This window comes from Acomys minous (genome assembly GCF_964271855.1).
Source record: "Acomys minous genome assembly, chromosome: 13".
Lineage (NCBI taxonomy): Eukaryota > Metazoa > Chordata > Mammalia > Rodentia > Muridae > Acomys > Acomys minous.
This window is the reverse complement of record NC_140495.1, coordinates 34,261,132-34,286,943: the sequence shown is the minus strand read 5'-3', so window position 1 is coordinate 34,286,943 and position 25,812 is coordinate 34,261,132. Positions and strand designations below refer to the sequence as shown.

The 25,812-nt window shown below is 41.6% G+C and overlaps 1 protein-coding gene across 4 annotated transcripts in view; it reads left to right on the top strand.

Moving 5' to 3' along the window:
• Window positions 1–24,636, top strand: part of LOC311582165 (cytochrome b5 reductase 4) — a 62,765-nt gene extending 38,129 nt beyond the window's left edge. For all 4 annotated transcript variants that reach the window (XM_084754968.1, XM_084754967.1, XM_084754966.1 and 1 more), the window contains 6 exons: window positions 8,422–8,562; window positions 9,793–9,945; window positions 11,671–11,821; window positions 12,130–12,216; window positions 19,814–19,978; window positions 24,193–24,636. In XM_084754968.1, the coding sequence (XP_084611094.1) occupies window positions 8,422–8,562; window positions 9,793–9,945; window positions 11,671–11,821; window positions 12,130–12,216; window positions 19,814–19,978; window positions 24,193–24,247 (752 nt within the window). In that variant the 3' untranslated portion in view covers window positions 24,248–24,636. The remainder of the gene's footprint in view (window positions 1–8,421; window positions 8,563–9,792; window positions 9,946–11,670; window positions 11,822–12,129; window positions 12,217–19,813; window positions 19,979–24,192) is intronic.
• The last annotated feature ends 1,176 nt before the right edge of the window (window positions 24,637–25,812 follow it).

Sequence of the window (25,812 nt, the reverse complement as noted above, 5' to 3'; positions counted from 1 at the left end):
GTTTAAGGGCTTAGTCCCACAAACCTCCCCAACTTCATGTGCCCGTTTTAGGCCCCAGCTGTACCTTTAACAAACTGACATCAGAGTTTTCATTTTCCCCACCTTGGATTAAAAAAAAAAAGTGCTAAAGCATTTCACAGAACAAGCATTTATATCTAAGCACTTGTTTTAAAGGCTACAAAGGCTTGTGAGAAGAGGCGTGGAGCCTATGCATAGCCACACTTCCTCCAGCCACCTGGGTTTCCAGCAATCTTTTTAGGCTTCCCCTTTTTAGGATAGAACTCTCTCCTAGAGTTCACCTGTAGAGACTTCATTACATAAGTCTGATGGGCTGTGTGATTGGCCATTGTTGGTCAATTCAGCACCCAGGCCCTCATCCAGAATCAGCGCAGAATCTACTAAGAGTTGCCTCTTTAGAACAAAAGGTCCCATAGCCCAGGGCATTCCAAGCAATTTGGAGTTCTGTCTCAGCCATGCCCATCACTAGGGAGTTACAAAGAGTTGGCTCCAACTTAATGACTGTAGGAGCTCTGTGTCAGAAACTAGAGGCAATGGTATTTTTTTTATTATTCCTCAATTTTAAATATGCATTCATAGGTAATTTGTTTGTATCAGACATCCAGATTTTGAGTGATGTCTTACATTGAAGGCTGATTTAGCCATTGTGCTGTGAAACAGTAGCAGAAACTATATTCCCAGGAAGGAACGGGAACATACACAAGAATAAGATGAGACAAGCCAGCAAGGGTGAGTTATGTAATCCAAACAGCACACTTTAAGGGAGCCTCAAGTGAACAGACAGGCGAATTCGACCTTGAGTGAAGGTGGTCTTCAAGTGGTTTAAAAGTGGGATCCGTAGTGTCCACAAAAGCAGCAGTCTTCGGAGGGCTTTTGATGGAGAGCTCACATCATCACTAGCTATTTGTTCCAGGCATTGTACAAGTTGTTGGGGAAATAAAATGTAGGCATACATGGGGACATTTGACCCCATTGAGTTTGCCATAGCAGGAGGTGTGAGGGGAGCCTTGTGGTGTTAGCTGGAAAGAGAACACAGAGGGCATGGCCTGATCCAGCAAACCAGCAGCGACTAGGAATTGGACATGGCAGGTAAAATGAGCTACTAAGAGGATGGAGCCTGTTGCCCAGGATTATCTGACTACCTCATGATTGAAAAGGCCTAGCCAGCCAGATAAAAACCAAGTCAAAAATCAGTGATACTGAAAACCAAGTCAAAATCAATGATACTGAAAACATAGCTGGCCTCTGTTTGGAGGTGAATGACCAATGAACTGTTTTCCTGAGGCTTTCTGTTAGCTCTTTTATCCTTGCTATGTTTCTTTGAGTCCCAAGCCACCATTAAAAAGAGAAAGAAACAGAAAGGAAAGAAAAACTAAGCAGGAAAGTTCCTGCATGACATTGGAGCCAGGCCTGGTGTAAGGTAGCTTCCTGCTTTGGAAATAGCTCAGCGTTTTCGCTGACAAATGAGCAAAGACAATTTCTCCTGCCATCATCCCCTTTCTTACACCATGACCCAGCTGTACTGAGGCTCATTTTTATCTTGCCGATGTATTACTGACTTGCTGTCAGTCCACCTCGCATTGACAAGGCAACCACCATTTGACTCCTAGGTTTTGATATGTATTAATAAAATTACTGACTTTTTAAGATCAATACATTTCTTAAGTAAAGGAATTTTAGTTTGAAAACAATAATCTAAGTTGAAAACCTATAGTACAGTGTGGCAGTTATTTATGGCCATCAAAGATTGGGATACAGTCAAACACATGAATCAGAAAAGGGAAAGTATTCTGTTGTTTACCTTGACTCCAAATGCAGTTGTTAATAGTTTCAATTGTGTGGCACTTCTGACTGTATTTTCTCCTCCAGAATGAAGGTGATGAATGAACGGTTGTGTGTACGTGTGTGTACATGGACACATCGGGAGCCATTTTATTTATTTACTTTTTCCTGTAATATTGAGACTTTGATTACCAGATAAGGGAAAATTTAAAGAACTGACAATAAACAACTCAGAAAATTGGTCTTAAGGTTTTTTTGTTTTTGGTTTTGGTTTTTTGAAGCAGGGCTTCCCCATGTAGCCTTGGCTGTTCTGGAACTCACTCTGTAGACCAGGCTGGCCTTGAACTCAAAGATCTACCTGCCTCTGCCTTGCAAATGCTGGGATTAAAGGTGTGCACACCAACTTAATTCAGGGGGGCTGTAGCACATCATGAGGTGACTGTTAAAGGGGTTTTATACCTCATTGTTACTATAGTGATGTAGAGGAGAAGTAAAATTGGGGAGCTTATATAAAGATTTGGGGAACTTGGCTCAGGTCTATAGCTACTTTCTTAAGATGTTTTGGACCATTGGACAGCAGTGTCTTTCGGAGTCTAAGACTATTCATAGCCTCTGGTTGGCCTCATGCCCACAGAGAAAACATACACCTGGCTGGATTCCATGGGCATCAAGGCACTTTATATGCCACAGGACAGATGAGGTTGGAGAAAGTGGGTATATGTTAGGGGATGGGGAGGTGTCTCACCTGTACATATATAAAAAAGCAAAAATTCCAGTAAAAGATATGCAATTCAACATATGTACTCAAGCTGTAGTTGAGCTGGAAACCTCTTCCCTGCTTTCTAGTTTTCTTAGTATCAGAAGTGGTGTGCAGGCTGCTGAGGAAGAAAAGCAACAAGAGAAAATGTTTTTTAATCATGTCATAATTTTGATATTTCAATAGCCTTGTGTGAGCCTTTGGGTTAACAGATGCATGTACAGGCATGCTCATGTGTACATACCTTAAATTCAGGTTGAGCTGTATGAAATTTCTCATATTTAATGATAGTTTTACCAGAGCTTCTTAGTTGCTGACACAGGTGTATAGTGGAGTGGACGTCTATAAGGATGCTCACTGGAGCACAATGAGCAGTCATTTCTCTCAAGCCTGGAACCTGCATCTGCAGAAAGAACCATTGTCACCTACCCTAGCCTTTGCCTGTACACCCATGTTTCTGTGACTAACCGTAAATGTTCCACATGTTTTACTCTCTAAGTTGTATTTGCTCAGTTTAGCTGGCAAAAAATCTGTTTTTCGCGAGATAACTTAAATATGGTTTTCTGTCTTGCTATCCTGTTTCCCAGTGGTTAAGAGCACTGACTGCTCTTCCAGAGGTCCTGAGTTCAATTCCCAGCACCCACATGGTGGCTCACAACCACCTATAGTGTGATCTGATGCCCATTTCTGGCCTGCAGGTATGCATGCAGGCAGAGCACTGTGTACATAATAAATAAATAAATAAATAAATAAATAAATAAATATTTTAAAAAGAATTGCCTGAATATGAAATCAGAACAATACAAACTGATGAGGCAATGCAGAAGTTAGAAATTCTGCTATGTTTCAGTGTGAATCAGGAGTTCCAACAGTCAGGACTGGAAGGAGTTAGGCACTTAATTAAGTGCTTACTTGAGTACGGCAGTGTTGGCATGGGAGGGCATAGAAGGACTCAGATGAGTGCCAGTCTTGCCACAGAGTTCTGTTTTCTGAAATTCTGTTGAATCTAGCCTTTGAGAAAGATTTTTTTTCCTCATGGTTTAAGGCCAGTTTTTAAATATATAGCCATAACCAAAAGAATCAGTTCTCAATCCATCCATTTGCAGTACTAAAACATTTTATTTTAGTAGGCTTTAGGAATAATTTTTAAAACCTAGCTTGTCACTGCTATTTAAAAAACCACACAAGTATATTTTTTAACAATACTAGTTAAAAGAAAGAGGGATCAACTTAATAATACTAATTTTAAAATCTATGAAAATTATCGCTGTCTTGAACATTCTTTTTCATCATGGTCTACCCCCATGTGTTAATTGCTATGTGCCTTTAGCATTTGTCATTCTTAGTGCTTAAAGATGCGTTGTCATTATAGTCCTAGTATTTTTGAGTGATTTGATTTAGAGTAATGACACTGTACTATGAGAAGTTAAATTAAGCCTTTTTAGAATTAGTGGAGAGGCTGAATATATTCAGTAATTTAATTCTTGTTTAAGTATATACAAAGACTTCAGACTTGGTTTCAATGCAGTAATAAGCTAATGACATCATGAATGAGTTATTTTATCAGTCTCCAAATTCTAATAAACAGTTGTGACATGTGTGAGGAGTTGACTCTCGTATGCTCAGAACGCTTTGCCTGCAGTCAGGCCCACAGCTCGTTGGTCCCTGCCTCAGACACAGACATACCAAGGCGAAGGTAGCCTGACCACTGCTGTAGAATGGGACAAATTCTAGCAGAAGAGTCTTGTGCTGAGTGCTGTATGATATGGGTGTTTGGGGCATGGACATGTGTGGGTACGTATATCTATATATTTTTTTTAAATAGTTTGTGTTAGTATGTTTTGAGTTATTTTCTATAAACTTCATTTTTAAATGCATAACTATTAGAAGTCCTACATTGGTTCAGGAAGTTCTTTTGAGGAATGAATGATTAAAAATTATAAATTAGGAGATGAGGAAATATTTATTTAGGTAACTGAACAAAACAACACTATGGGGCAATGTCGTTAGAATAGGATGGAGTTGCAAAGGTTGAAGATACAATCTACAGATCTGTACCTTGTTAAACTGAGTGGCAAGACACGAAGAACCATCTGCTCTGGTCCTCAAGCATCTTGCAAGGGCCTTTCAAGTGGGGAAAAGTAACTAATAATTTCATGTCTCGTCTCATGTCTCCCATCTTCCCTGTTGCCCAGTGATCTTACGCAAACTTTTAAACTTCTATTGGGTTTCATTTCCACCAGGGAAAAGAAGACCTTGTTGTTTAAAAGTATGCTAAGGGTGAGAGGCTGGCCTTGACTAATGTAGTACAGACCTTTAGTTCAAAGTTGCTTCTGTTCTTTTTCTTCTTTTTAAAAAATTTTTTAAGCTTTTACATATACATTTATGTTCTTATACATATATAAAATGAACTACATACAGCAAGAAGGAATATAAAACAATCAGGAATTATATTATTGTTACATGCATAGTGTTTTGCCTATTTGTATTTGGCAACCTTGGAGAAAACATCTCTTCTATCTTGGCGAGTCTACAATTCTGAATGTAAATCAATATCTATAGTATCTCATCTCTAGCAACCTAAAAACATTTATCTAGACCTAAAAACAATTTAACCCTTAAACAACTAAGCTTCATTGTAAAACTAAACTGTCTGATGTTCAACCCCATCAGAGACTCAAGAAGGAATAAAATTAATTATTTGAGTAAACAGGAAGTACAAGTTAGCAGCTTCCAAAATGAGAAGATGACAGAGACAGTTTGCTGCCTAGACAGTCACCCAACACCCTCTATAGTGTTGGAGCATCATCTTCAGCCTTCTGCCCCATTTTATCTGGCATACATATATGTGTGAAGCAGGAACTATTGAGGACTTGCTTATCCTGTCTTGGCAGAGGTTAGCTGTTGACACTGCCTGTGTCCAAGCTTGCCAGCTTTTAGGCAGAATTCTGTCTGTAGCAGAAATGAAGACATTTTGCCCAGAAGCTGGTTTGGTGCATTTGAAGCCATCTCTATAAGGAGGTTCTTTCATGCTCATCATCTTCTCTGAGGTATTCTGGTTGTTACAAAGAGTTAACTTGTCTTATTGTCAAAAGATCCCTAAAATCATAAAAACATCTTTAAATGCCATATGCTATAGGTCTCTGAAGTTTTTGAAGACCTTATCTAAATATTTTACCTTATCTATCTATAGAATCATATCTGTTTGTTAAACCTAGGGTGTATATTTTTGGGATGAAAATAGACTAGTAATTGACATGACTGTGAGTTGATCAAATAACAATTAACTTATATTACTTAATTATTCTAAACAGCCTGTAATAGCACCTTCAAAGTATTGGAAGTAAACCTTGTATTATAAATGAGTTGTATGGGTACAATAACTCATATTAGAGTAGAAATACATATAATGTGTGTGAAAAATAATCTTAAACTTGAATTCTATACCAATATATCAAAATTAAACTTATTTTGTATCAATATGCAAAATTCTATAGCAGGTAATTAAAAATAACCTTGTTTTGTGAGTAATATTTAAGGCCTTAAGTTGAGGAGTAGGTTCAATAATCTACTTTTTGTCCTGTCATCCCCATATTTCTATATTCCCCTTCTTTCTTTTCAAACCCAATCTCCAAACTTAAGAATGTAAGATAAAGGAAAAGAGAGAAATCCCTGAGTCCAATTCCTTTTCTCTCTGAATAAGACCAATAAAAACTTATAACCAACTCCTAATGAAAATAGACATCCATATCCCAAGAAAACACCCAAAACCCTACTTAGCTCCTCTTAAGGGAAATGGGACATCATTCTCTTTTTAAGACTTCTTCCTGCTGATTTGGGATGAATAATCTTATATTGGAGGCTTGCTGGTGTTTTCCATTTTAGCCTTGCAAAATCCCATTTTTAAGAATGAAGAATACACTTTTCAGTGTTCAGGGACAAAAAGTTCAGTTATCAGCTTATCTTTGCTATTTTAGTGTTACCTTGAGTATGCCATTATTATATGTATTTATAAAAAGACGTTAGGCACTTGGAACCAAAGTTTTTGTTTTACCATCTCGTGTTCATTTTAGCTGCTCATTTTCTTAAGTCATCATCTAGTCTTATGAGGCCAAGAGCTTGACAGGTGAGAAATGCTTTTGTCCCCACAGCAGTAGTTTGTGCCATCTGCTCTACAGTGCATGTTCATCCTGTCTGGCCCCACAGGACTACTGCAAGATGGAGTCTTAATTTTTTTTAAAGCTGTAGGACCTATATTGAGGACATTCATGTGAAATTGTGCCTGCTGTTTGTAGGTTAAAGGATGAAGTTATCATAATCGTGTTGAATGGTAAGAATACTGTGTCCATGCTCTTAACATGGCAAGTCTGTAAGACACGCTATCCCAGATTCCCTAGTGGGTTTAGTAGAATTGAAGAAAGGTAAACTTACTCTAGCAAATCCACTGTGGCAAGTGTAGAAATTGTCAAGTCAAAGATGAGTTTTCACCAAGCAGTAAAGTCAAGTGACATGTACAGTATGTCATTAGAGGGAAGCATTGTGGCCCTTAGGCCTGAGCAAGAGAGGAAGGCACCTGCCCCAGGGTTCCTTCCTTGGGGAGCCCACAGGGCTGTCTTCCATTTCCTCATACCTTTCTAACATAAGGGGAATGTTTAAGACTAAGATGTGGGTACCTGGGCTTTGCTTTCTTCAACACCATTCTCCCAGGATCTGAAACTTCAAAATGCCCTGGTAAATGGCCCCAAATCCAGTTGTATCCAGGGAGTACCTAGGACTGTTGATGGAAGAGCTTGGGTGAGCTTGAGCATACGGGTTCATTCACCCATCTCTGTGTAAACCTCACTTGGTGACAGGTGAGGATGAAGAAAGAAGAGGGTAGACGGGGACTGTAGGCCTCAGCTGTCTCACTGTGATGCTCTGAGCAGCTGAAGAAGCTGACCTGGAGCACAGCCTTCTTGGACACCACAAAGGCATGTGTTTTCAAAATGCAACACAACATATTACATGCGACAGGCTTTATTTTCCTGATATATAATTCTTAACTATTTAGGCATACAGCATCTGAGCCTTTGGTTGTAGACTCTATTTGGGGTCCAAAAAAGGTCTAGAGCACTGGTTCTCAACTATTGGGGTGCACTGTATGAAGGTTGTCTCTGCTTATTCAGTTGTTGATTGCTGTATAGGCAGAGTGCTGAGGACTGGCCAGATGTTGCTAATGTTATTCTTACGGCTCATCACCAGCACCATATACTTTATTTCTTTTACTGAAATCAGTGTGTGTTATAAACCTATTGCCTTCACCTGTCACTTCATAAAAGCTTATTTTTTGTTTAATCACCTAGATAGCTAAGATGTTTTATTATTCATATATACAAGCATAGACATAACATATTTTCCTTTCTTTTATCAGAGTGTGTTGCTTAGTCTGTTTAACAGTGGTAGTATTGTTAAATTCTGGTACTCAACTTTCAAATTTTTTTCATTAGGAAAGAAGAAACTTTAGAATGTGGGCATCTTTATCAAATATTTTTCATATGTACATTTAATATCATTGTAAATGTAAAGACTAAAATATAGAGTTATTTACAAAGTAAGTTTAAGAAGAAATTGGGATTTATTGTCTTGAGACATGTTTTTAGCAGAAATGAAGAAATAATACTCGTATTAAATTATAATATTAATTCTTTCTTCAAATTACAGATGTGGTGATATGTTTATAAAATAACTTAGAAAATGAAATAAAAATAGCCCTGTAAAATTAATGACTTTTAGAAGTATAGAGGCATTTTAGTGAAGCTGAAATTCTAACGAGCAGAAGTGGAGTGTGGGTTTTTCCTTAGTGACCTAGTTGTATTGCCTTCCAGGCTTGTACTACAGAAAGTGCCAGTTAATTTCCAAGGAAGATGTTACTCATGATACAAGGCGTTTCTGTGTGATGCTGCCTCCAAGTACTCACCTTCAGGTGCCAGTTGGGCAACATGTTTACCTCAAGCTCAGTGTCACAGGTAAGGGAAATAGAGGCTGGCGTGGGGCGGGGGGCATGCTCTCCTGTGCAGCCATCTGAGTGCTCTTTGTGGGCACCTGGCTTAATGTCAGGAAGCTTCTGAGTTTGCGGACGTGGAGGTGTGTCGAACCATGTCTGTGCAACTGACCACATGGAGCAGCCTCCAGTGTAAAAGAAGTAAACACCCAGTGATCCTCCACAGGTGGTACCACAGGGAGTGCTGCTAGAAACAGACATGCGTTGTCGGTATCTCCAAGGAGCTGCCACCACGTATGAGACTGAGTCAATAAAATTCAAAACAAGTGAATAATTGTACATGGTTTCCTTATGTATGGTGCTAGTGCAAGAAGTTCAAAATTGGATCCTTGCTGTGTGAATTCTTTTTGCATTATTTCCTCCCAAGTCTCTTCATTTACTTGTTAAATTGCCCCTATTCTTACTGATATCCAATGTTTTCTTGGTTTCTTGGAGCTGCAGAATCCTTACTTCAGCCTGCGTTTGCAGTGGTCCATCTTGTAGACTTCATTCTGAGATTTGGTGGATGGTGCTGTTAGATTTTTCTCTTTTTCATCACTAATACAAGATTGCTATTCGTGAGCCCCTGTCTTCCTTAGCATAGTTTTAACCAATGAGCCTTAAGTTACATATAAAGTAATTAGCCATTTTTAAAATTTTAGTCTTTCAAATATTTGATGACTTCTCTTTGGAATATGGTAAAATATATACATACAAAAATAATACATCCCATGAGATAAGAGGATTATCCCTTCATTCAACTGCAAAAATAATAATTTAGAACATTAAAATAATTCAAAATATATAAAATTAAAAATGAAATATGTCCCTTTCTTTCCCTAGTGATCTCATTGGTAACCACTTACTGTTGCTAAATATGTGGATTATAATTAGAATTGTTCTGCCTTTATTATTACATTTCCATGGAGAAATTTTTGTGCCATTTTATTGTGGCCCATTACAAAGCTTTTATGATTATCTAGATTCATTGTTATAAACCATACTTAATAAATAGAAGGACTGTCTATATAATGATTAAGCATTGGTTTGTTAAAAGATACATGTAAATTAAGTAAAACATGCATGTAGAACATCTCATTAGTGGTATGTATACATTATTCTAAGTACACACTGAGAGCATCATAAGATTTGTCTGTTGTGTCTTTATTAAAAGCTTTTTAAATATTATAGTTTTCTTTGTTTTGATTTTTTCCAGGTGCAGAAATAGTAAAGCCATATACACCCGTGTCTGATTCCTTACTCTCAGATTTTAAAGAACCAGTTCTTCCCCCAAATAAATACATCTACTTTTTGATCAAAATCTATCCTGATGGACTCTTCACACCAGAGCTTGATCGTCTTCAGATTGGTTAGTAATGCTTGGTTGGTAGCCGTGTTTGTGCTGTGGATTGGGTCAGAGGCCCTTTATTAGCTCCATGTAGGAGCCTATCGAGCATCTTACACTCAGCATGTCTGCAGCGGAAGTCATCTCCTCTTGTCTTGTACTCCATGTACTCCATCTTTATCATTTTGCAGCATCTCTGTTCACTTCCGCCCTTCTCTGGGGACTTGCTCATTCCCACAATCCAGTCAGCCACAAAGTCAGCCCGCGCTCTGAAAACAAGCCTTCATCTTTTCTCTTTTCCCCTCTAACTGCTCTCTCACACATGACTCAGCTGGTGTCTTTCTCTTCATCTGCATTTTCCAGTAACTTCTCCAAGCTCCTTGTTGCTCCCCAGCTCAGCAGCGTCTGGTGGATCTGCCTTACCTGTACTGTCCACTTCCCCCACAAGGCTTACTACAAGGACCTGGTGGGCTCTCTGGCTCTTGTGTTCCTTGCAAGCCCAGTTTGTTATCCTTGTTCTTAGGTCCCTATGGGAACCTCATCTAGAGCGCCCATCAGCCCGCCCTTTGCCATAGTCCTTCTTCTAAAGACTCAGCAAATGGCACTTCCATTACGAAGCCCTGCTTCTCCTCAGAATGATTTAATAGCAGCTGCGTGTGCCCTGTTGCAAGCGTAAGCACACAGCTTGTTTGTAAGATTGGCATTTGCAGGTAGGAACTGCCTTACTTGTCTTATTTCCAGGACCTAGCATGACAGTTGGCACTTGCTGGTTTTATCAGGAAATGGACCTTGAAAGACTGGATAACAAATTATAGTCTCTGAAGATGCAAGCGCTTTTCTTCTTGTTTCTGATCCTTTCTCTGTGTTTTCTCATTTTTCTCCATCTCATTTTGATCCTTTTTTCCTTAATGGCAGAAAGGTCCTTCCTCTCTGTGTCAGCATCAGCTCACTGGGCAACAAGCAGCCTGTCACTGAAGTCTTTATGTTACTTCTGAAAGGTGACCTAGAAATCCATCTGTAGTACGATTTTCCTTTAGGCCTTCATTACTATCCTGTGGTGGAAAACACAGGAAATTACAAGCACTCAAACATTTTAAAATACAGTATTTAAAATAACTTGAAAATAATGAACAGTTTTGGTTTTTATTTTTCAAGTTACGTTTTGGATTTCTGAATGTGGCCCTGGTGGCAGTGTTCTTATGTGAGGGCTGTGTACTGTCCTGTCAGCCGGCCACCACAAAAACAGGCCACTCATTCTGTGAGAGGTGTGTACTGTCCTGTCAGCCGGCCACCACAAGAATGGGCCACTCATTTTGCAACTGCCCAAGTGCAGCTGGTTTCTGATCTTGCTATTTTCCTAGGATTAAACCCCCAGTGGCTCTTCTTGTTGCAGTTGATCCGACTTTTCAGATATTACAGGAGAAGCTAATGCTACTTCCCAATGTAAGGCTTTACAATACATTGTTTCCAGTTTCTCTCCTGCTAAGCTTGACCCTGCGGTTACTCACTGTGTCTACCTCTACCTACCTTGTGTTAGTTACTGTTCTCTGACTGTGCTGAGAGAATCCCAACACAGTTGGGTATCTGATGACTACCTCCAAAACTCGTCATGCTGTAGAGACTGATGTGGCATTCACAGGTCCATCCTGTCACTCACCAGAGCTCTGTCCCTGGCTTCCTACTAGGTTTCTTGCTTTATGGTTTGTTTTTTTTTTTTTCTGATTTTGTTTATTTACTTATTTTGTTTAGGAGATTTTATTTCTGTAAGCAATCCTGAGGGCAATTTTAAAGTATCCAAACTCCAGGAAGTAGAAGATCTCTTTTTATTGGCAGCTGGAACAGGCTTCACACCAATGGTCAATGTCCTGAAATACGCTTTGACTTACACATCCAGTCTCAGGTATGGTCCCTTGTCTCTGGCTACTGTTAGTTGGGACACTTTTTAATGCGAGGCATTCATTGTGCATGGGCAGTTCACTGAATGTGAGGAGCCTTGCTTTCATTGCCCCATTCGTCATTTCCTGTTCTACCCGCTCCTCTCCTACTGAGTATATTATTAATGCTTCTATCTCATTTCATGTTTTGATAGTTTATGTTACCTAAAAGCATTCACCAGGCTCACTTCGGACATTTCCACTTGTGCGTATTTTAAATGTAATAGTGACCTAAATAATTTGAGGTTTCCTTTTTTGTTTGTTTCCTTTGAAGGAAGGTGAAGTTGATGTTCTTCAATAAAACAGAGGATGATATAATTTGGAGAAGCCAACTAGAGAAATTGGCACTTAAAGATAAAAGGTATTGCACCTATTAACTCATATTGACATGTTTGTACTTACCAGGGGCAGTTCCGGTAAACACATTGAGGCCAGCGGAAGCCCAGTTGAATGTCGAGGGTTTCTCAGGCCTCTAGTAAGCCCCGTCTGTGTGCTGCCCAGGAGAGGCATGATTCACATTGTTGCACTGACTGTCCTCATTGTTAGTTGATTGAGTTAATGCATATCAACAGCCCTATCGCTGATTTTCTTCTTCCACTGATATTATCAATAGAAATTAGATCTTGTCAAGCTGAGCTCAGGGAGAAAGAGCAGCACAGTAAGAGCGTATGTCATTAAGGAAAGGAAAAAAACAAAACAAAACAACAGTGGCAGTCAGCTGAAAGCAGTGCAAATGCAAGAACGTTGAGTTAGATGAGCCACCTACTTTCCGGAGCATCTCAGCAGTCAAATATTTCTAAGACTGTCATGGTGTTCTAAGTTGCACAGAATATCTTCAGTGATTATTTATGTTTATATAGTCTCATCAAAATAAGCTTTTCAGTCCTTGAGAAGCCTGACCACCCTTAGATGCCGCCACCCTAGGGCTCAGGATACAGGACCTTGACTGTCAGTGGTATGGTAATAGTGCAGGGCTCTGTGCTCTTTGCTCCCACAATCCTGTCTACTTTAGTGAACGGTTCACAGTTAAGGCTAGGACCTGACCATGCTTACCTTTGAAGCACTGCTGTTCTTACTGGCTAAAGCCCCCAGCTGGGCACACTTACTTCCATGAAGCAGCTGAGAGTGAGTTCAGCAAGTGCCAATTTCCAAGCTTTCCCACTGGGAAACATTGACCAGGAAGAAGTAGACCACACCCTAGTTCCCATGTCCTCGGCTTTAAGCCTTACTGCTTCAGGAGGCAGGAGAGATGTCTCACGGACGCACATGGTGGCTTACAACTGTCCACAACTCCAGTTCCAAGGGATCGAGTGCCCTCTTCTGTCCTCCCCAGGCACCAGAAACGCACATCATAGTCATATGTACATGCATGCAAAACACTCATTTATATAAAATAAACTTTTAAATTTTTTTTAATTAAAAAAAAAAAAACCTTATTGCTTTGCTTCCTGGGCCTGAGTCTTTATCCTCAGAGTCAAGCAGCGGTGCCCATCCTGCTCGCTTTGCTGTACTGCTGTGAGGTGTGGGGAAGACCTTGTAAATGTTTGGGCACTGGGAAACCCTCTCCAGGGTGATTAGAGTGTGCTAGAGCTCACCAAAGGAGAGACTGCTTCATCTTATTAGAGCTCCTGCTTCCCAAACATTGAAAAGAGTTTAAACAGACAGAAGTAGGCTTTACATTTAATTGATAAATGCTTCTAGTAAATTTTTGTCGCAAGTGTTAAATTCCTTAAAGAGAAATTTTATAAAAATTTAAGAGATTTATTTTAATGACTAGATATTAACTTAGTCGTTAATAGGAGTTAATTTTGATAAACTATTATGAAAAAACAGTGTACCCGTGCACATGAAGTGCCTTGCTTTTTGTTTTATTCTTCATGGTTGGGTTGTTGGTTGCTTAGGCTACAGTTCTGAGTATGTGTTTTTATTCCTACCTATACCTTCAGCAGCTGAGTGATCCTCACGGCTGACTCAAAAGTCAGTGCTGGTGTGGCAGGTGTGGCTGCTTTGACCTGCCCCTGTCCCTCTTCTGCCCATCTATACCCCTCTTGCCTAATGTGCTTCTTTCTCCAAGGCTTCAGCATCCTCTGAGAGGTGGCCTTCCTTGCTGTTCTCCCATCTCATTGTTTCTTTGTTTGTTTGTTTGTATGTATGTATGTATGCATGCATGGATCTCCAAGACCTTTTATAAAAATGTGATCAAGTCTAGCCCTCCTAGAGAACAAAATGACCACACTCTATAGTTGGATTTGGAACATTTATCATCAGTTTTACTATAGTCTGAGACTTTACAGAGAAGTAGCAGGCCCCTCACCTTTAGGGCTTCTGGGTGGATTTGGCTGATAAAATCCAATACAGAAAGTGGGAGTTGAGGTGCAGTGTAGTTAATGCCTGTTACACTTTCCCACAGTTTGACTTCCCTGCGTCAGGTTTTGGAGGACAAAATGGATTCCCTGAATATTTTCCTTTGTTTAACTTATTGTTGTATTATGAGTATCTTTAAATTCTCTGAAATTGTATAGTTTAAACAGTTAAACATACTGTAGACTTGGGTTTTAAATTTCCATTCAGTCTTCGGTGGAATAAGGAAGCAAGGGAAGGCTGGACGGGGCTGGCGTAGGATCTAGCATGTGTTCTTCAGGGCCGTGCTCTTATGCTCTGGTTTCTCTAGATGACATCACTAATGAAGAAACAGCACTTGCTCACCCTGTGACCTCTGGCCAGTTACTCTGCCTGGGCTTCAGTTTTTCCATCTATAGAACAAAGAGAGTTTACCATCCACAGCAATGGGTATAGCCTTGCATTGAGATGCCTTCATTCACTCAATGAGTATGTGCCAGAATCTGCTACATGCCTGTACCAGGTCACACCAGAACAAAGCATTGTATGGCCTTGCTTTTCATGCAGTCTAGAAAAACAAGTGTCTTTACTTTCCTTGATTTCCTTGACTTAGAATTTCTCTTTTCTTTTTCAATACAGTTTGCATGATACAAATGAGATTTGAACAAAAATTATGTTATCTTACCCAGATGTATGATTTCAATTAATTACAATCTCCAAAAAAAAAAAAAAGTCAGGATTTCATTAATGACATTTTGAACATAGCAAAATTTTGCACATTCTTGTTTTTCTTTAACTTTTTTTTTTTTTTAGCACAATGGTAGGCAAATAAGAGAAGTAAATTAGCTGGTTACTGTGTAGAACTGAAATCCAAGTTGAATTTCGTTGTTTCTCAAGTGAGCAGCATTGTGAACTCATGTGCCTCTGCTTAAGCGTTGCCCCACCCTCCCCATCAGTAGTGGGATGCAGTGGCCCTGGGTGTTCTTTTGCTACTTTCATACAGTGAGGTGTAAGGAGTAGGGCAGTACTGATGGCAGTGTTAGTTCTGAATACCCCGTTGTAATGACTTGATAGTACAAGTATTTTCTTCCCCTTCAAAGCACTCATGTCTGGTGTCAGTACTCTCCTTCAGATCAGTGGTCTTGACCTCTTGGAGGATTAAAGGACCCTTTCACAGTGGTCGCTTAAGACCATCCCGCCTATCACATATGCAGGATTACGTTACGATTCATAACAGTAGAGATTACTGCTATGAAGGGTCACAGCATGAGGAAGGTTGAGAACCATGCTCTAGATAGAAGAGTGAGTGATGCATTATTTCCAAGAGTGCCACTTGTGGTTTTCCTTACATTTATGCAATTAGTACATGCTTACACAGAAAGAGCAGCAGAGAATAAAGAAGAAAGTTGCTGAAATTTCTACTCCCCAACAAGCAATCAACATTATGACCCATATTTTTATACACACACTTCTTATTCTCTCTCTCTCTCTCTCTCTCTCTCTCTCTCTCTCTCTCTCTCTCTCTCTCTCTCACCTTTTTTATTTTGAAGGCAATATAGTCATGCTGACTGTCCTTTTTATAATTGTATTTTCTGCTTATTGTACCTGATCATAGAATATATTCTGTCAACCTGAGTCTCCCTCAACATTTGACCACATGGATGCTTCCATTTGGAAATGGGTTTTATTGTTGCTGTTTTAAAGATTTATTCATTTTTATATTGTTTGTATGAGTGTTTTCATTGCATATATTTAAGTGAACCACATGCATCCCTGGTGCCCAAAGAGACCAGAAGGCATTTGAGTTCCTAGAATTAGGTTTACAGATGGTTGTGAACTACCATGCAGGTGCTGGAGGAAGAACGAGCTCTGCTGTGAGAGCAAAAAGCAGTTGTTAACTACTGAGCAATCTCTCTAGCTCCTGAAGACTTTTTTCTTGATGGTCACAATTAGAGAAGGGTATATGTGTGCTACTGGCCTGTAGTTATTAAAGGCCAAGAGTAGCTCAAAATTCTAGGACTGTGGCCTGAGAAGGCCTGTATTGTACCATGATTTTTTTTAATAAAAACAGCATTGTGCTCTGTATGTGAACATCCCATAATTTATCTAACCAGCCCCTGCTGTATGTGGTGAGAAAGAAGGTCTTTTGTACTCCCGTAACTACTTAGGGTTAAAGTGCTGAAGAGGCACAGGTGAAAGTGTTCTCAGGCCCTGAATGCTTTTTGACAAAAGTCCTCAGCACAGAGCGCTGTCCCACCCAGCAGCAGCATGCGATATTGTTGGTGTCCTTAGTTTTCCATTGGAATAGAGAAAGAAAGAAAAGAGTCCCACTGTGTCACAAATGACAGGTTTTTGCATTGCTGTGCTGTCTGAAATTGCACTAGCACACAGCCAGTGGTCCCATTCTTATAAGAGAGGATGTCAGGGCTTTCTTGAAAAAGAGGATTCTGACCTGGATTTTAGGAAACAAATTAGCATTTCTGTGAACAGGAGAAGAAACAAGAGTAATTGGATTCTCCAAGGCCAGAATGTTCTGGTACTTCCATGAAGAAATATAGTTTTGCTCTCCTATTTTTCTGTACCTAGAAAAACCTGAAGGCTGGGACTGCAAGGACTCTGAATTGCCAATCTGTAAGCAATAGAGACCCTCCTGGGGTTCAGGAGAATTAATGTGGCTGTGTATAGTGTATCAGACAGACCTAAGATCTGAGGGCCCCACCTGGGAAAGCGTGGTGGACATGTGTGAGAAACAGGAAGGAAGGGGAAGGTTTTGAAAGCTGATTGGGCAAGAGAGAGAAATAAGTTGCTAGATCAACAAATTATATATGTTAGAATAAACACTGTTGGCCCACTTTAAATTTTTCAATAGACTTATTTATTCCTGGTGAGTTTTTAGCCTACTGTTAATCCTCCTGGTTAAGAATAAGGCCACTACCACAATCTTAAGCCATATTTGAAGCAAGCTTTAATTAAATACTGGCCAAGAGGATGGATCTCTGACTACGTCCAGCTCTGCAGTCCCAGAAAATGGCCATATATCATGTTTTGCAGAGGCTTATAAAGACAAACCCACAATCCACTGCATTTCCCATAATGTCCAGTCAGGAATAAGCATACATCCTGATGTGTTTCCTGCCCATGTACCTCCCAACCACATGCGCTCAAGCACATCCAGTGCAGATGGGTCAAGGAACTTATTCTTAACTGTGCACATAGTTCTTAACCTGTAAGGTATATTTTTTCCTGTTTTCGTCTCATACCATACACACATTCACAAGGAGCTAGTCTGGGGGCCCACCCCATCCTTTTCTATCCTTGTCACTTTGTGTTTTGTGGGTTATCTGAATTTGTTTTCAAGTAAACCTTTCAAGAATCCTTGTCTTTCCTGGCTCTGTGGAACAAGGAGGAATTTAAAGATGGACCTCTCAGGTCTCCATTGGCTTAGTGCAATAATTGTGTCAGAAGATTCCCAAAGAAGACACCACAGTGATGCTGGTGTGATTTGAGACATGACATCATTCATGGGACTTGCTCCCACTCTGGTTGAAGCACTTTTCTCATCCAGGACAGCAGCACCTTCATGGTGACTTTAAATGATCTGTGTTGCCTTTTTATTTTATCCATTGAATACCAGACTGCAGGCAGGGAAGCATTATGTGACTAAGTACAAAAGGCATGAAAAATGTATGTTTTTTACATAGAGAGAACTAAGTATCTATCTCATCATTGTCTAAGTAGATGCTTGTAGAAATGATGGCACTGATTGGTTAGCTTTCTTTAAAAAGCATTAGTAAAGGAAGGTTATCAATGGCTATCCATTGCAGATTATAGCCAATTTACCCCAAATTTATATCTTAGCAGTTAAAGGTTCACTGGAAATAAAGCCATCAAAGGCCATCTTTGGCTTTTAATTCATCCTGGCAAAAAGACATTTGGATAAAAGGTAGTTATAGGGATTTAATGAAACAAGGTGCAGGTTTTAAGTGTCCTTATCCAGAATGCCTGGAGCCAGAAGTACTTGCAGTTTTGGAGTTTGAGAGTTCCCCAGTGTTGCATAGACTGGGTGTCTCTAATCTGAACTCCTCAGTGTTCCAGAGTGCTGTTTGAGCATCTGAATTGGGGTTTTCAGGTGCCTGTGCTCACCCTGTGTTTAGGGAGGCAGTTTTCAGTAGCGTGGGTTAGCATTGCTGTATACACTAAATGGGAACCTTGCTGGGAAGAACGATTCTGAGGTGTTTTGAGAATTGTGGTTGATTGCGAGTTTCCTCAGTGTGTCTAGTGAATGCCCTCGGAAGCCCTTGAGGGGAGTCCTGTGCGGAGAACTGGGCTGGTTCTCGGACCTCTGCCTTGTGCACTTACTTAGTCTACAGCTGCACCTGGCCTGTTGGTTCTTAGGAGTCTGGACCAGCCACCACCGCAACATTAAAGGCAGCAGTGCTAGCCACAGTCTATTCCCACATTCAGTTTCTTGACCTCTCACCCAAGAAGCCTCCCAGAACATACCCCACCTCCCAGGCTTAGGCTAATGTGTGAACAGCGGCCACTGCTCCTCAGAAAGGAGTAGGCTATGTACAGTGAGCTGGTGTGTCCAGGTGGTAAACAAAGTAGGTGTGGCAAGACTTGGGTTTTCTAGCTTTTGACAAACAGTTCACTTGGTGTCTCATTAAATTCCATGCCCTTTCTTTCATTTCTGTGAATCCGATTCCATAATGTTTAGGTGCATCTATATTTTGACCAATAGGGATAGAGTAGCCAAAACTGACATGCTCCCTGCTTTCATGGAGTTTGGGGTCTGAAGGTGAAGGCGGACAGTGGGGTAAGTTCCCCTGGGGACTACATGCTTGCATCCTGAAGTAAGGGCTGTGAAGAAGAGGCAAAGGCCGCTGTTTCTACAGCACAGAGAGTGAAGGAGCCAAGACCAGTGAGACCATAGCATTTGCTGATGGGCATGAAGCTTGAGCTAGGACCGGAAGAGAGGGCCTCCTAGGAGCATCACAGAAGCATGACTGAGTAGCCAGTGTTGCATTGTGACGGCTGAGGGAAGAAGGCAGAAGCCAGAGCTGCTCCTAGGCTGTACATGAAGGTTGGAAGGCGAGGCTTCCAAGAGGACCATGCGTAGGTTCTGGCTCAGAAAGGTTCGGGCTCGGACGAGCAAGTGAACAAGTGCCACTCACAGGGTCAGTCCTAGAGAGACTACAGGTCTGCCTGGTGGACTTTGAACGTCCAGGGCTAAGTCAAGTAGGCTTCCTAGCTAAACTGTCCCAGGGTCTGGAATTCATGGTGCACATTTAAGTGGGGATTAAAATACTAGTCTCTGGTAATCAAACTTCTCTGTGACTCACACAGGCATTATTAGTAACAGTGTAACAGCCTCTGAGATCCATGGAGGTGTCTTGCTGATGAGTTCAAGAAAATAAAACAGCCAAATCTCTGCCCTTATCCATAGCAAGGCCAGGCTTTAGTGAGTTTGCACTCACATACGTGTCTTTGTTGAATGCTTACTTAGGACCTATCCACTCTTCTTAAGCTGTCCTTAGGGAAAGGAGCCCTACCGGCCTTGAAATGTGACAGTAGTGGGTTTGAAATGACAGACTTTGAAAACTCTTTTCTTGTCCTAGATTTGAAGTTGAATTTGTTCTCTCGGCACCTTCTTCAGAATGGAATGGCAAACAGGGACACGTGTCACGACCTCTTCTCTCTGAATTTTTGCAAAGAAGTTTAGAAAACTCTAGAGTCTTCGTTTGCATCTGTGGACCACCGCCATTTACAGATGAGGGGATACGGTGAGTGGCGGTGTGGTGAGACGGACGCTGAAACAGTAGCTATATAGAGCCCGGGCAAGCCGTGTGGCTCCTCCTGCCATGCCGCCATACATAGAGCCCGGGCAAGCCGTGTGGCTCCTCCTGCCATGCCGCCATACATAGAGCCCGGGCAAGCCGTGTGGCTCTTCCTGCCATGCCGCCATACATAGAGCCCGGGCAAGCCGTGTGGCTCTTCCTGCCATGCCGCCATACATAGAGCCCGGGCAAGCCGTGTGGCTCCTCCTGCCATGCCGCCATACATAGAGCCCGGGCAAGCCGTGTGGCTCTTCCTGCCATGCCGCCATACACTTCAAAATCTGTGGCAGCCGTGAAAACAGTTGGTCTTCATACGAGGGACAGAGTTTGGGGCCTGCATTGTGCTTAGTGTTAGATACAGCAGCTGTGTCATCTACCTGTGGCCATCATGATGAACAGTCACAAGACCAGGGAGTGCTACAACCCTTTTGAGGACATTGGGCTCTTGATCTCATCTTCTGCCAACTTTAACGTAAATAGTTATGAGCAAGCCGTTTCATTTCAGTGTGGCCCTGTCTTTATTCTCTAGCTTTATAGGAGTTGGTAAGACAAACAAACACACAAAAAACAGTGATCCCAAGCCAGGCAGCAAGTCAAAGCGAAGACACTATATTATATTGTACAACATAACGAAGCAAGACCCATGGCTAGACTACACAGTGAAAACCACCTATGTGATCTAATTGTAAAATGACACCTTAAAAGATTTGGTTAAATGCAGTCAGTACTGGATTTCTAGGTTTTAAGTTCTGGCTCCTTTAATTTGTTTTGCATGAACCTGACATTCTCTAGATAATTTGAGTCTAATTGTATTGTAAAATTTATTTACAAAGCCCCTGACTCCGATTTTTAAAGAAGCATTTCCTTGTGTAGGAATGGAGGCTAAGTGCATCACACTGTGGGCTTGGTGTCGCAGAGCACTCTAGGCTGCAGTGATGCAGTTAGGTGATGGAAACCTCAAACCTTCGGCATGGTGAGCCTGGCTGCAGAGCCATCTGCACACCGGTGCCTCCTAGCAGAATGCCACCCTCACACGTGATTGGTGGTGTGTTAGAGCTTGGGCCATGTCTTCCTCATTTTCATTTATTTGGTTCTACACATCATAGCTACTCCCTTGCAGACTAGAGCCCCAGATATGTGCTTCAAAGAGTATGTTGTCATGACTATAGGATTTTTGCATGCTGGAAAACAACTGTAATTGCTACAACTCTTTTCTAAAATTTGCCTCAAAACTAATCCTCCTATGCTGAACTGGCTTACCTAGGAAGCTCAGCAGGGCTATTAACCATTCCTGTAGCTCCCTGAGATCACCTACCCTAGTGTTGGGACTGAAAATGAGATGCCGTGCCACTGATACGATATGGAGAGATTTATTATAGAAGCATGGGGAGAGAAGTGGAAAGGAGTTAGGGCCTGAGAGTACAGAGACAGGAAGATAGTGGGGGAGAGAAAGGGGAGAGAGAGAGAGAGAGAGAGAGAGAGAGAGAGAGAGAGAGAGAGAGAGAGAGAGGGAGAGTGTCCCCCCTTAGGAAGAAAAGTGCAAGAGAGAGATGACAGGGCAGGTTTGTCTTTTTATCCTGGGCCCCTGCCAGCTGTGGCAAGTGATGACATCAGAGGTTGCTAAGCAACCTAGAGGCAGGCTGCTAACACTGAGCAAGCTACACCAAGGCTGCCTGTCAAGGTGACTTGAGCCAGATCGGTATTTGCATGTCATAGCATCTCCTGTTGTGGTTAATTTAAATGGTATGCCTAATAAATGTTTATTAGTAGGCTATAATTATTATGGCAGAATTCTCTAACTTGTTATCAATCAAATAAAGACACAGACAGCTGCTGTATTTTTTTAGAACAAGCATTTACCTGGGGCATGGCAAATATTAACCTTCTAAATTAACTTTACCTCCCAGCCCCATCTCAGGCTGCCTCCCATCCATGGTCCCCAAATACTTGCTAATGTTCTCCGTCTCCTCCATCCACGCTGGCCCAGCCATGTGCTCCTTCCCCACACTAACCCACGGTGCCGCTCCACTTCCCTTTTGTCTCTGATCCTGTCCAGCATCCCCCTCCTTCTCCTCTCCCTCATGATCCTTCAGCCCCAGCCTGGGAACCCTAAACTCCAACTCCCTTTCTTCTGCCTAATCCCAAGCTTCAGCACTTTTTTATTAACCAGTTACTTTAGATTAGGTGAGGCAAGGTTTACACAAGGACAGGTGTACGTGAGAATGTGCTCACCTGAGCAGGGACAGGTTCTGGAGGCCAGGATGTAGCATTAAAATACATAGCAACAGACCAACCCCCACCAGTCTCCCTTGTGACTCAGTTCAGACTCATTTCCTGACTTCTTGTCCTTAGCATCTTACAAGAACGTGTCTTTCTTGTGTTTGAGCCCAGGTCTCAGCAGGTACCATGCCAACTCCCTTTGTAAACGTCACTCTGGCTTAGAACTGGACCCCTGGCACTAGCTGGACAACTAGCTGTTTCTCAAGCATACCCTCTGCATCCCATGAGCACCTGCCAATATGTATAATAAATATTTAGAAGCCGGTACTTTTAAACAAACAACTTAGGATTTCTTTGCCAGAACCCTTTGATCCACTCACTACCTTGACTTGAAGACATGGATAGGTGGACTCAACTTCAGAGGCTCACATTGTCCTTTGATGAGACAAATATCACAGAAATACAGCTTGGAGTACCGTAGATATATCAGGTCTGTCACCTAGGGGGGTGTGTATTTTGAGGAGACCAGAACCATGTGATCATAAAAGACCTGCTATGAAGGTAGGTGGCTGTGGTTAGAGAGCTGGGCGTGGAGTGCATAGCTATAACCCTAGTATTCTGGCGGTAAAGGCAGGAAGATGGGCAGGTCCAGGATAGCCTGAGCATGGCCCTGTCTCAAAAAAGAAATTGTAATAATAATCAAATCAGAAGTGGGTAGGGATGTAGCTCAGTGTTTAGAACGTCTGCCTATCATATACAACCCTGGATTCATTCACAGCATCACAAATGCATGCGCATGCATGTGTACACACACACACACACACACACACCAGTCAGAAAGAGTAGGAGAAGGGCGGAGAATGGATTTGTTAAAGGTATTCAAATGAGGAGACTGTGGTTGCAGTGAAGACCTTCCCTGGGGGAGACAGTATACATGTCTAGAAAAGTAATATGGTCTCCCAGAGTGCGAGGCTTGTCTGCGGTGTGGTAACCCTGTGCCACACGAGCCCTTCGTGTGCATGTTCCCACTCTGGACAGAAAGTGCTGAATAGCAATCACTTTAAGCAGTCAGCTCTGTGGCCCCAGTCTCTATTTGTGTGATTTCCCAAGCTGACGTGTGTTTGAGCAGTACTTTTTCCTATTCCTCAGCTTGAAAACTGGTGAATAAAGATGGGAAAACAAAGCATTTATTCTGCCCTTTGCAAATGAACTGGATTCATTTATTCTGCCTTTTCCGGTGTGAGCATGATGCATTGCTGGATAGCCACGTGGCCATGGAGCACGTTTTCTTTATAGAAACCTTCAGGGCGTCAGGGAAGAAAGAATGATGAAGTAGAATCTTAGTTTTTCTAGGCTGCTGGTGGCCGCTAGCATCTACTAAGAGGCAGCCATGTATTATGCCTCTTAGAGTAATAACATTCCGCATGAAGTACACAAAAAGAACTGAGCCGGTACGTGATGAAGCCCTAGGCTCCATCCGCTTGCTACGTGTGAGGAATGAGAGGGCACTGGCCCGTGCTACTGGAGACGCCTCAGGAGTGCAGCCGAGAGGACTGTGGAAGAATCCACAGTAAAAATGTGGTTTTCAGCAAGGAAAGTGGGGAACATGGCAGAGGTGGGAGCAAAGGGAAAGAAGGTTCTTAGATTACGTTCTAGACATTTAACGTGTCCAGAAGCTTGTCCACCGTTTGCAAAGAGTGAATTATAATCGAATCTTGACTCAGATCATTTAAAATTAGTGGCATTGTGGAATTGTTAAAATTGAACCCTGATTAAGTCGCCAGTGCTGTATAGGAATTGTTAAGTTTCCGGGGTGATCACTGTGTTTTTAAAAAGCTAACGTGACTTGAGAGAATGAGGAGGCTGTGCTGGTCAGCTCTGATCTCATGTCCTTATTTCTAAACACTTTCCCTAAAAGTCCTGCACTTTTTGTTTTTCAGGTTGCTGCATGATCTTAGCTTTTCCGATGACGAGATCCACGGTTTTACTGCATAACGAAGAGCTGCCATTGTCTTTTAGTCACCTAGTTTATATTTGTGATTGCCTAGGATTTTTTAAAAAAGAATTTTTGTATGTATGAAAGGTTAACCAGAATCCAGGCTTCCGTTTCTGGAAAGAAGTCATGTCTCTTTGGTACAGGTTTAATTTTTACCATGACTTATTTTACTACTGATGCCTGACTCAGAATGTCAATCATGACAGCAGATGTATACAAGAGCCTTTGTTATGAACTGCAAGTTTCTTTACCACTGAAATGGTATCACTGTTCTGCAATAAACACTTGTAATTTATGACATGATAAAGTAAGCAACCATTTTGATCACTTTCTATGCTGCAAGATGTCTTCCGAGCAATACAGATTAAATGTTACACTGCACTGTTTACTCAGGAATTGATGGTGTATGTCCTTATTAATCTTAAAACATGGAATGGTGTAGCTATTGGTGATCTGGTTCTGTGGGTGTCCACAGCATTGATTCACAGTAGAATAAAATTATACCTCTATACTTTTCGTCCCGGTGGTGGACATGTGGCTGAATGTAACAAATGGAATGGCTGTCTTACGGGGACTTTTATTTATCTATTGTTTATTTTTTCAGAGTCTTACTTTTGTAGCTTTGATTAGGCTGAAATTTGCTATATGTACCAGACTGGTCTGAAACTTGCAGCAATCCTCCTGCTTCTGCCTCCAGGTGCTGGGGTTGCAGGTGTGTGCTACCAGGGCTGAGTTTAAAGACACTAGGAGAGTTGAAGCTCCAAGACCCAGATGGTGGGACAAGAGAACGGTGACAATGCACCAACACATATACAGGCACTGAATAAATATAATTTAAATACCAATAAAAATAATGGAAGTGCTTCACACTTACAGTTTGGGATTGGGTGTGTGTTTAAAGAGCTTACAAGAACACTAACTACTATCTCTAAGCCCAGACCAAAGGTATCTGCAAAGACTGAAGTGTGGCATCCAGCCATAGCCTGAGATGATCTATTCCTCCTGCAGCCCATCCACACAGGTTGGGAAAAGAGGAACATTCTGTACCGAGGCTTCTTCCTATGCTGGCTGCTTCCCCAGCAGCTGGCAGGTCATTGGGGAGCCCTCCCTGACTCTGCTGTAGGCAGCCTTCAAATCCCTTTAAGCCTAGAATTTAGTAGACAGTATCAAGAGCTTTTCAGGAGGATGTTCTAAAAGCATAGGTGGCTGTAGCATCCCAGGATCACTCCATCCTAATCCAGCAGTGTTTACACAGACGGTGGAAGGAGTCCTAGTTTTCCATGAATGGCTTTGTGAATAGCTACCATCACTGAAAGAGTGGCCAACTAATAGTAATACAGCGTTAACACTTCCCAAAGGGCCAGCATGCACCTTCTGAAGCCTCTGCTGGCTAATGGCTGGTTCAACACCCATTATTCATTCCTGTGTCTCCCTTTTCCAAGGCAGGAATCCTGCTGCCCTGCTGCCCACAGGGACTTCAGCACCATGTCACCCTGCCATCTTTTTCCCTGGAAGGAGGTGTGTGCCATCTTTTTTATTTAATTCAGTAATTCTTTGGTTAGTT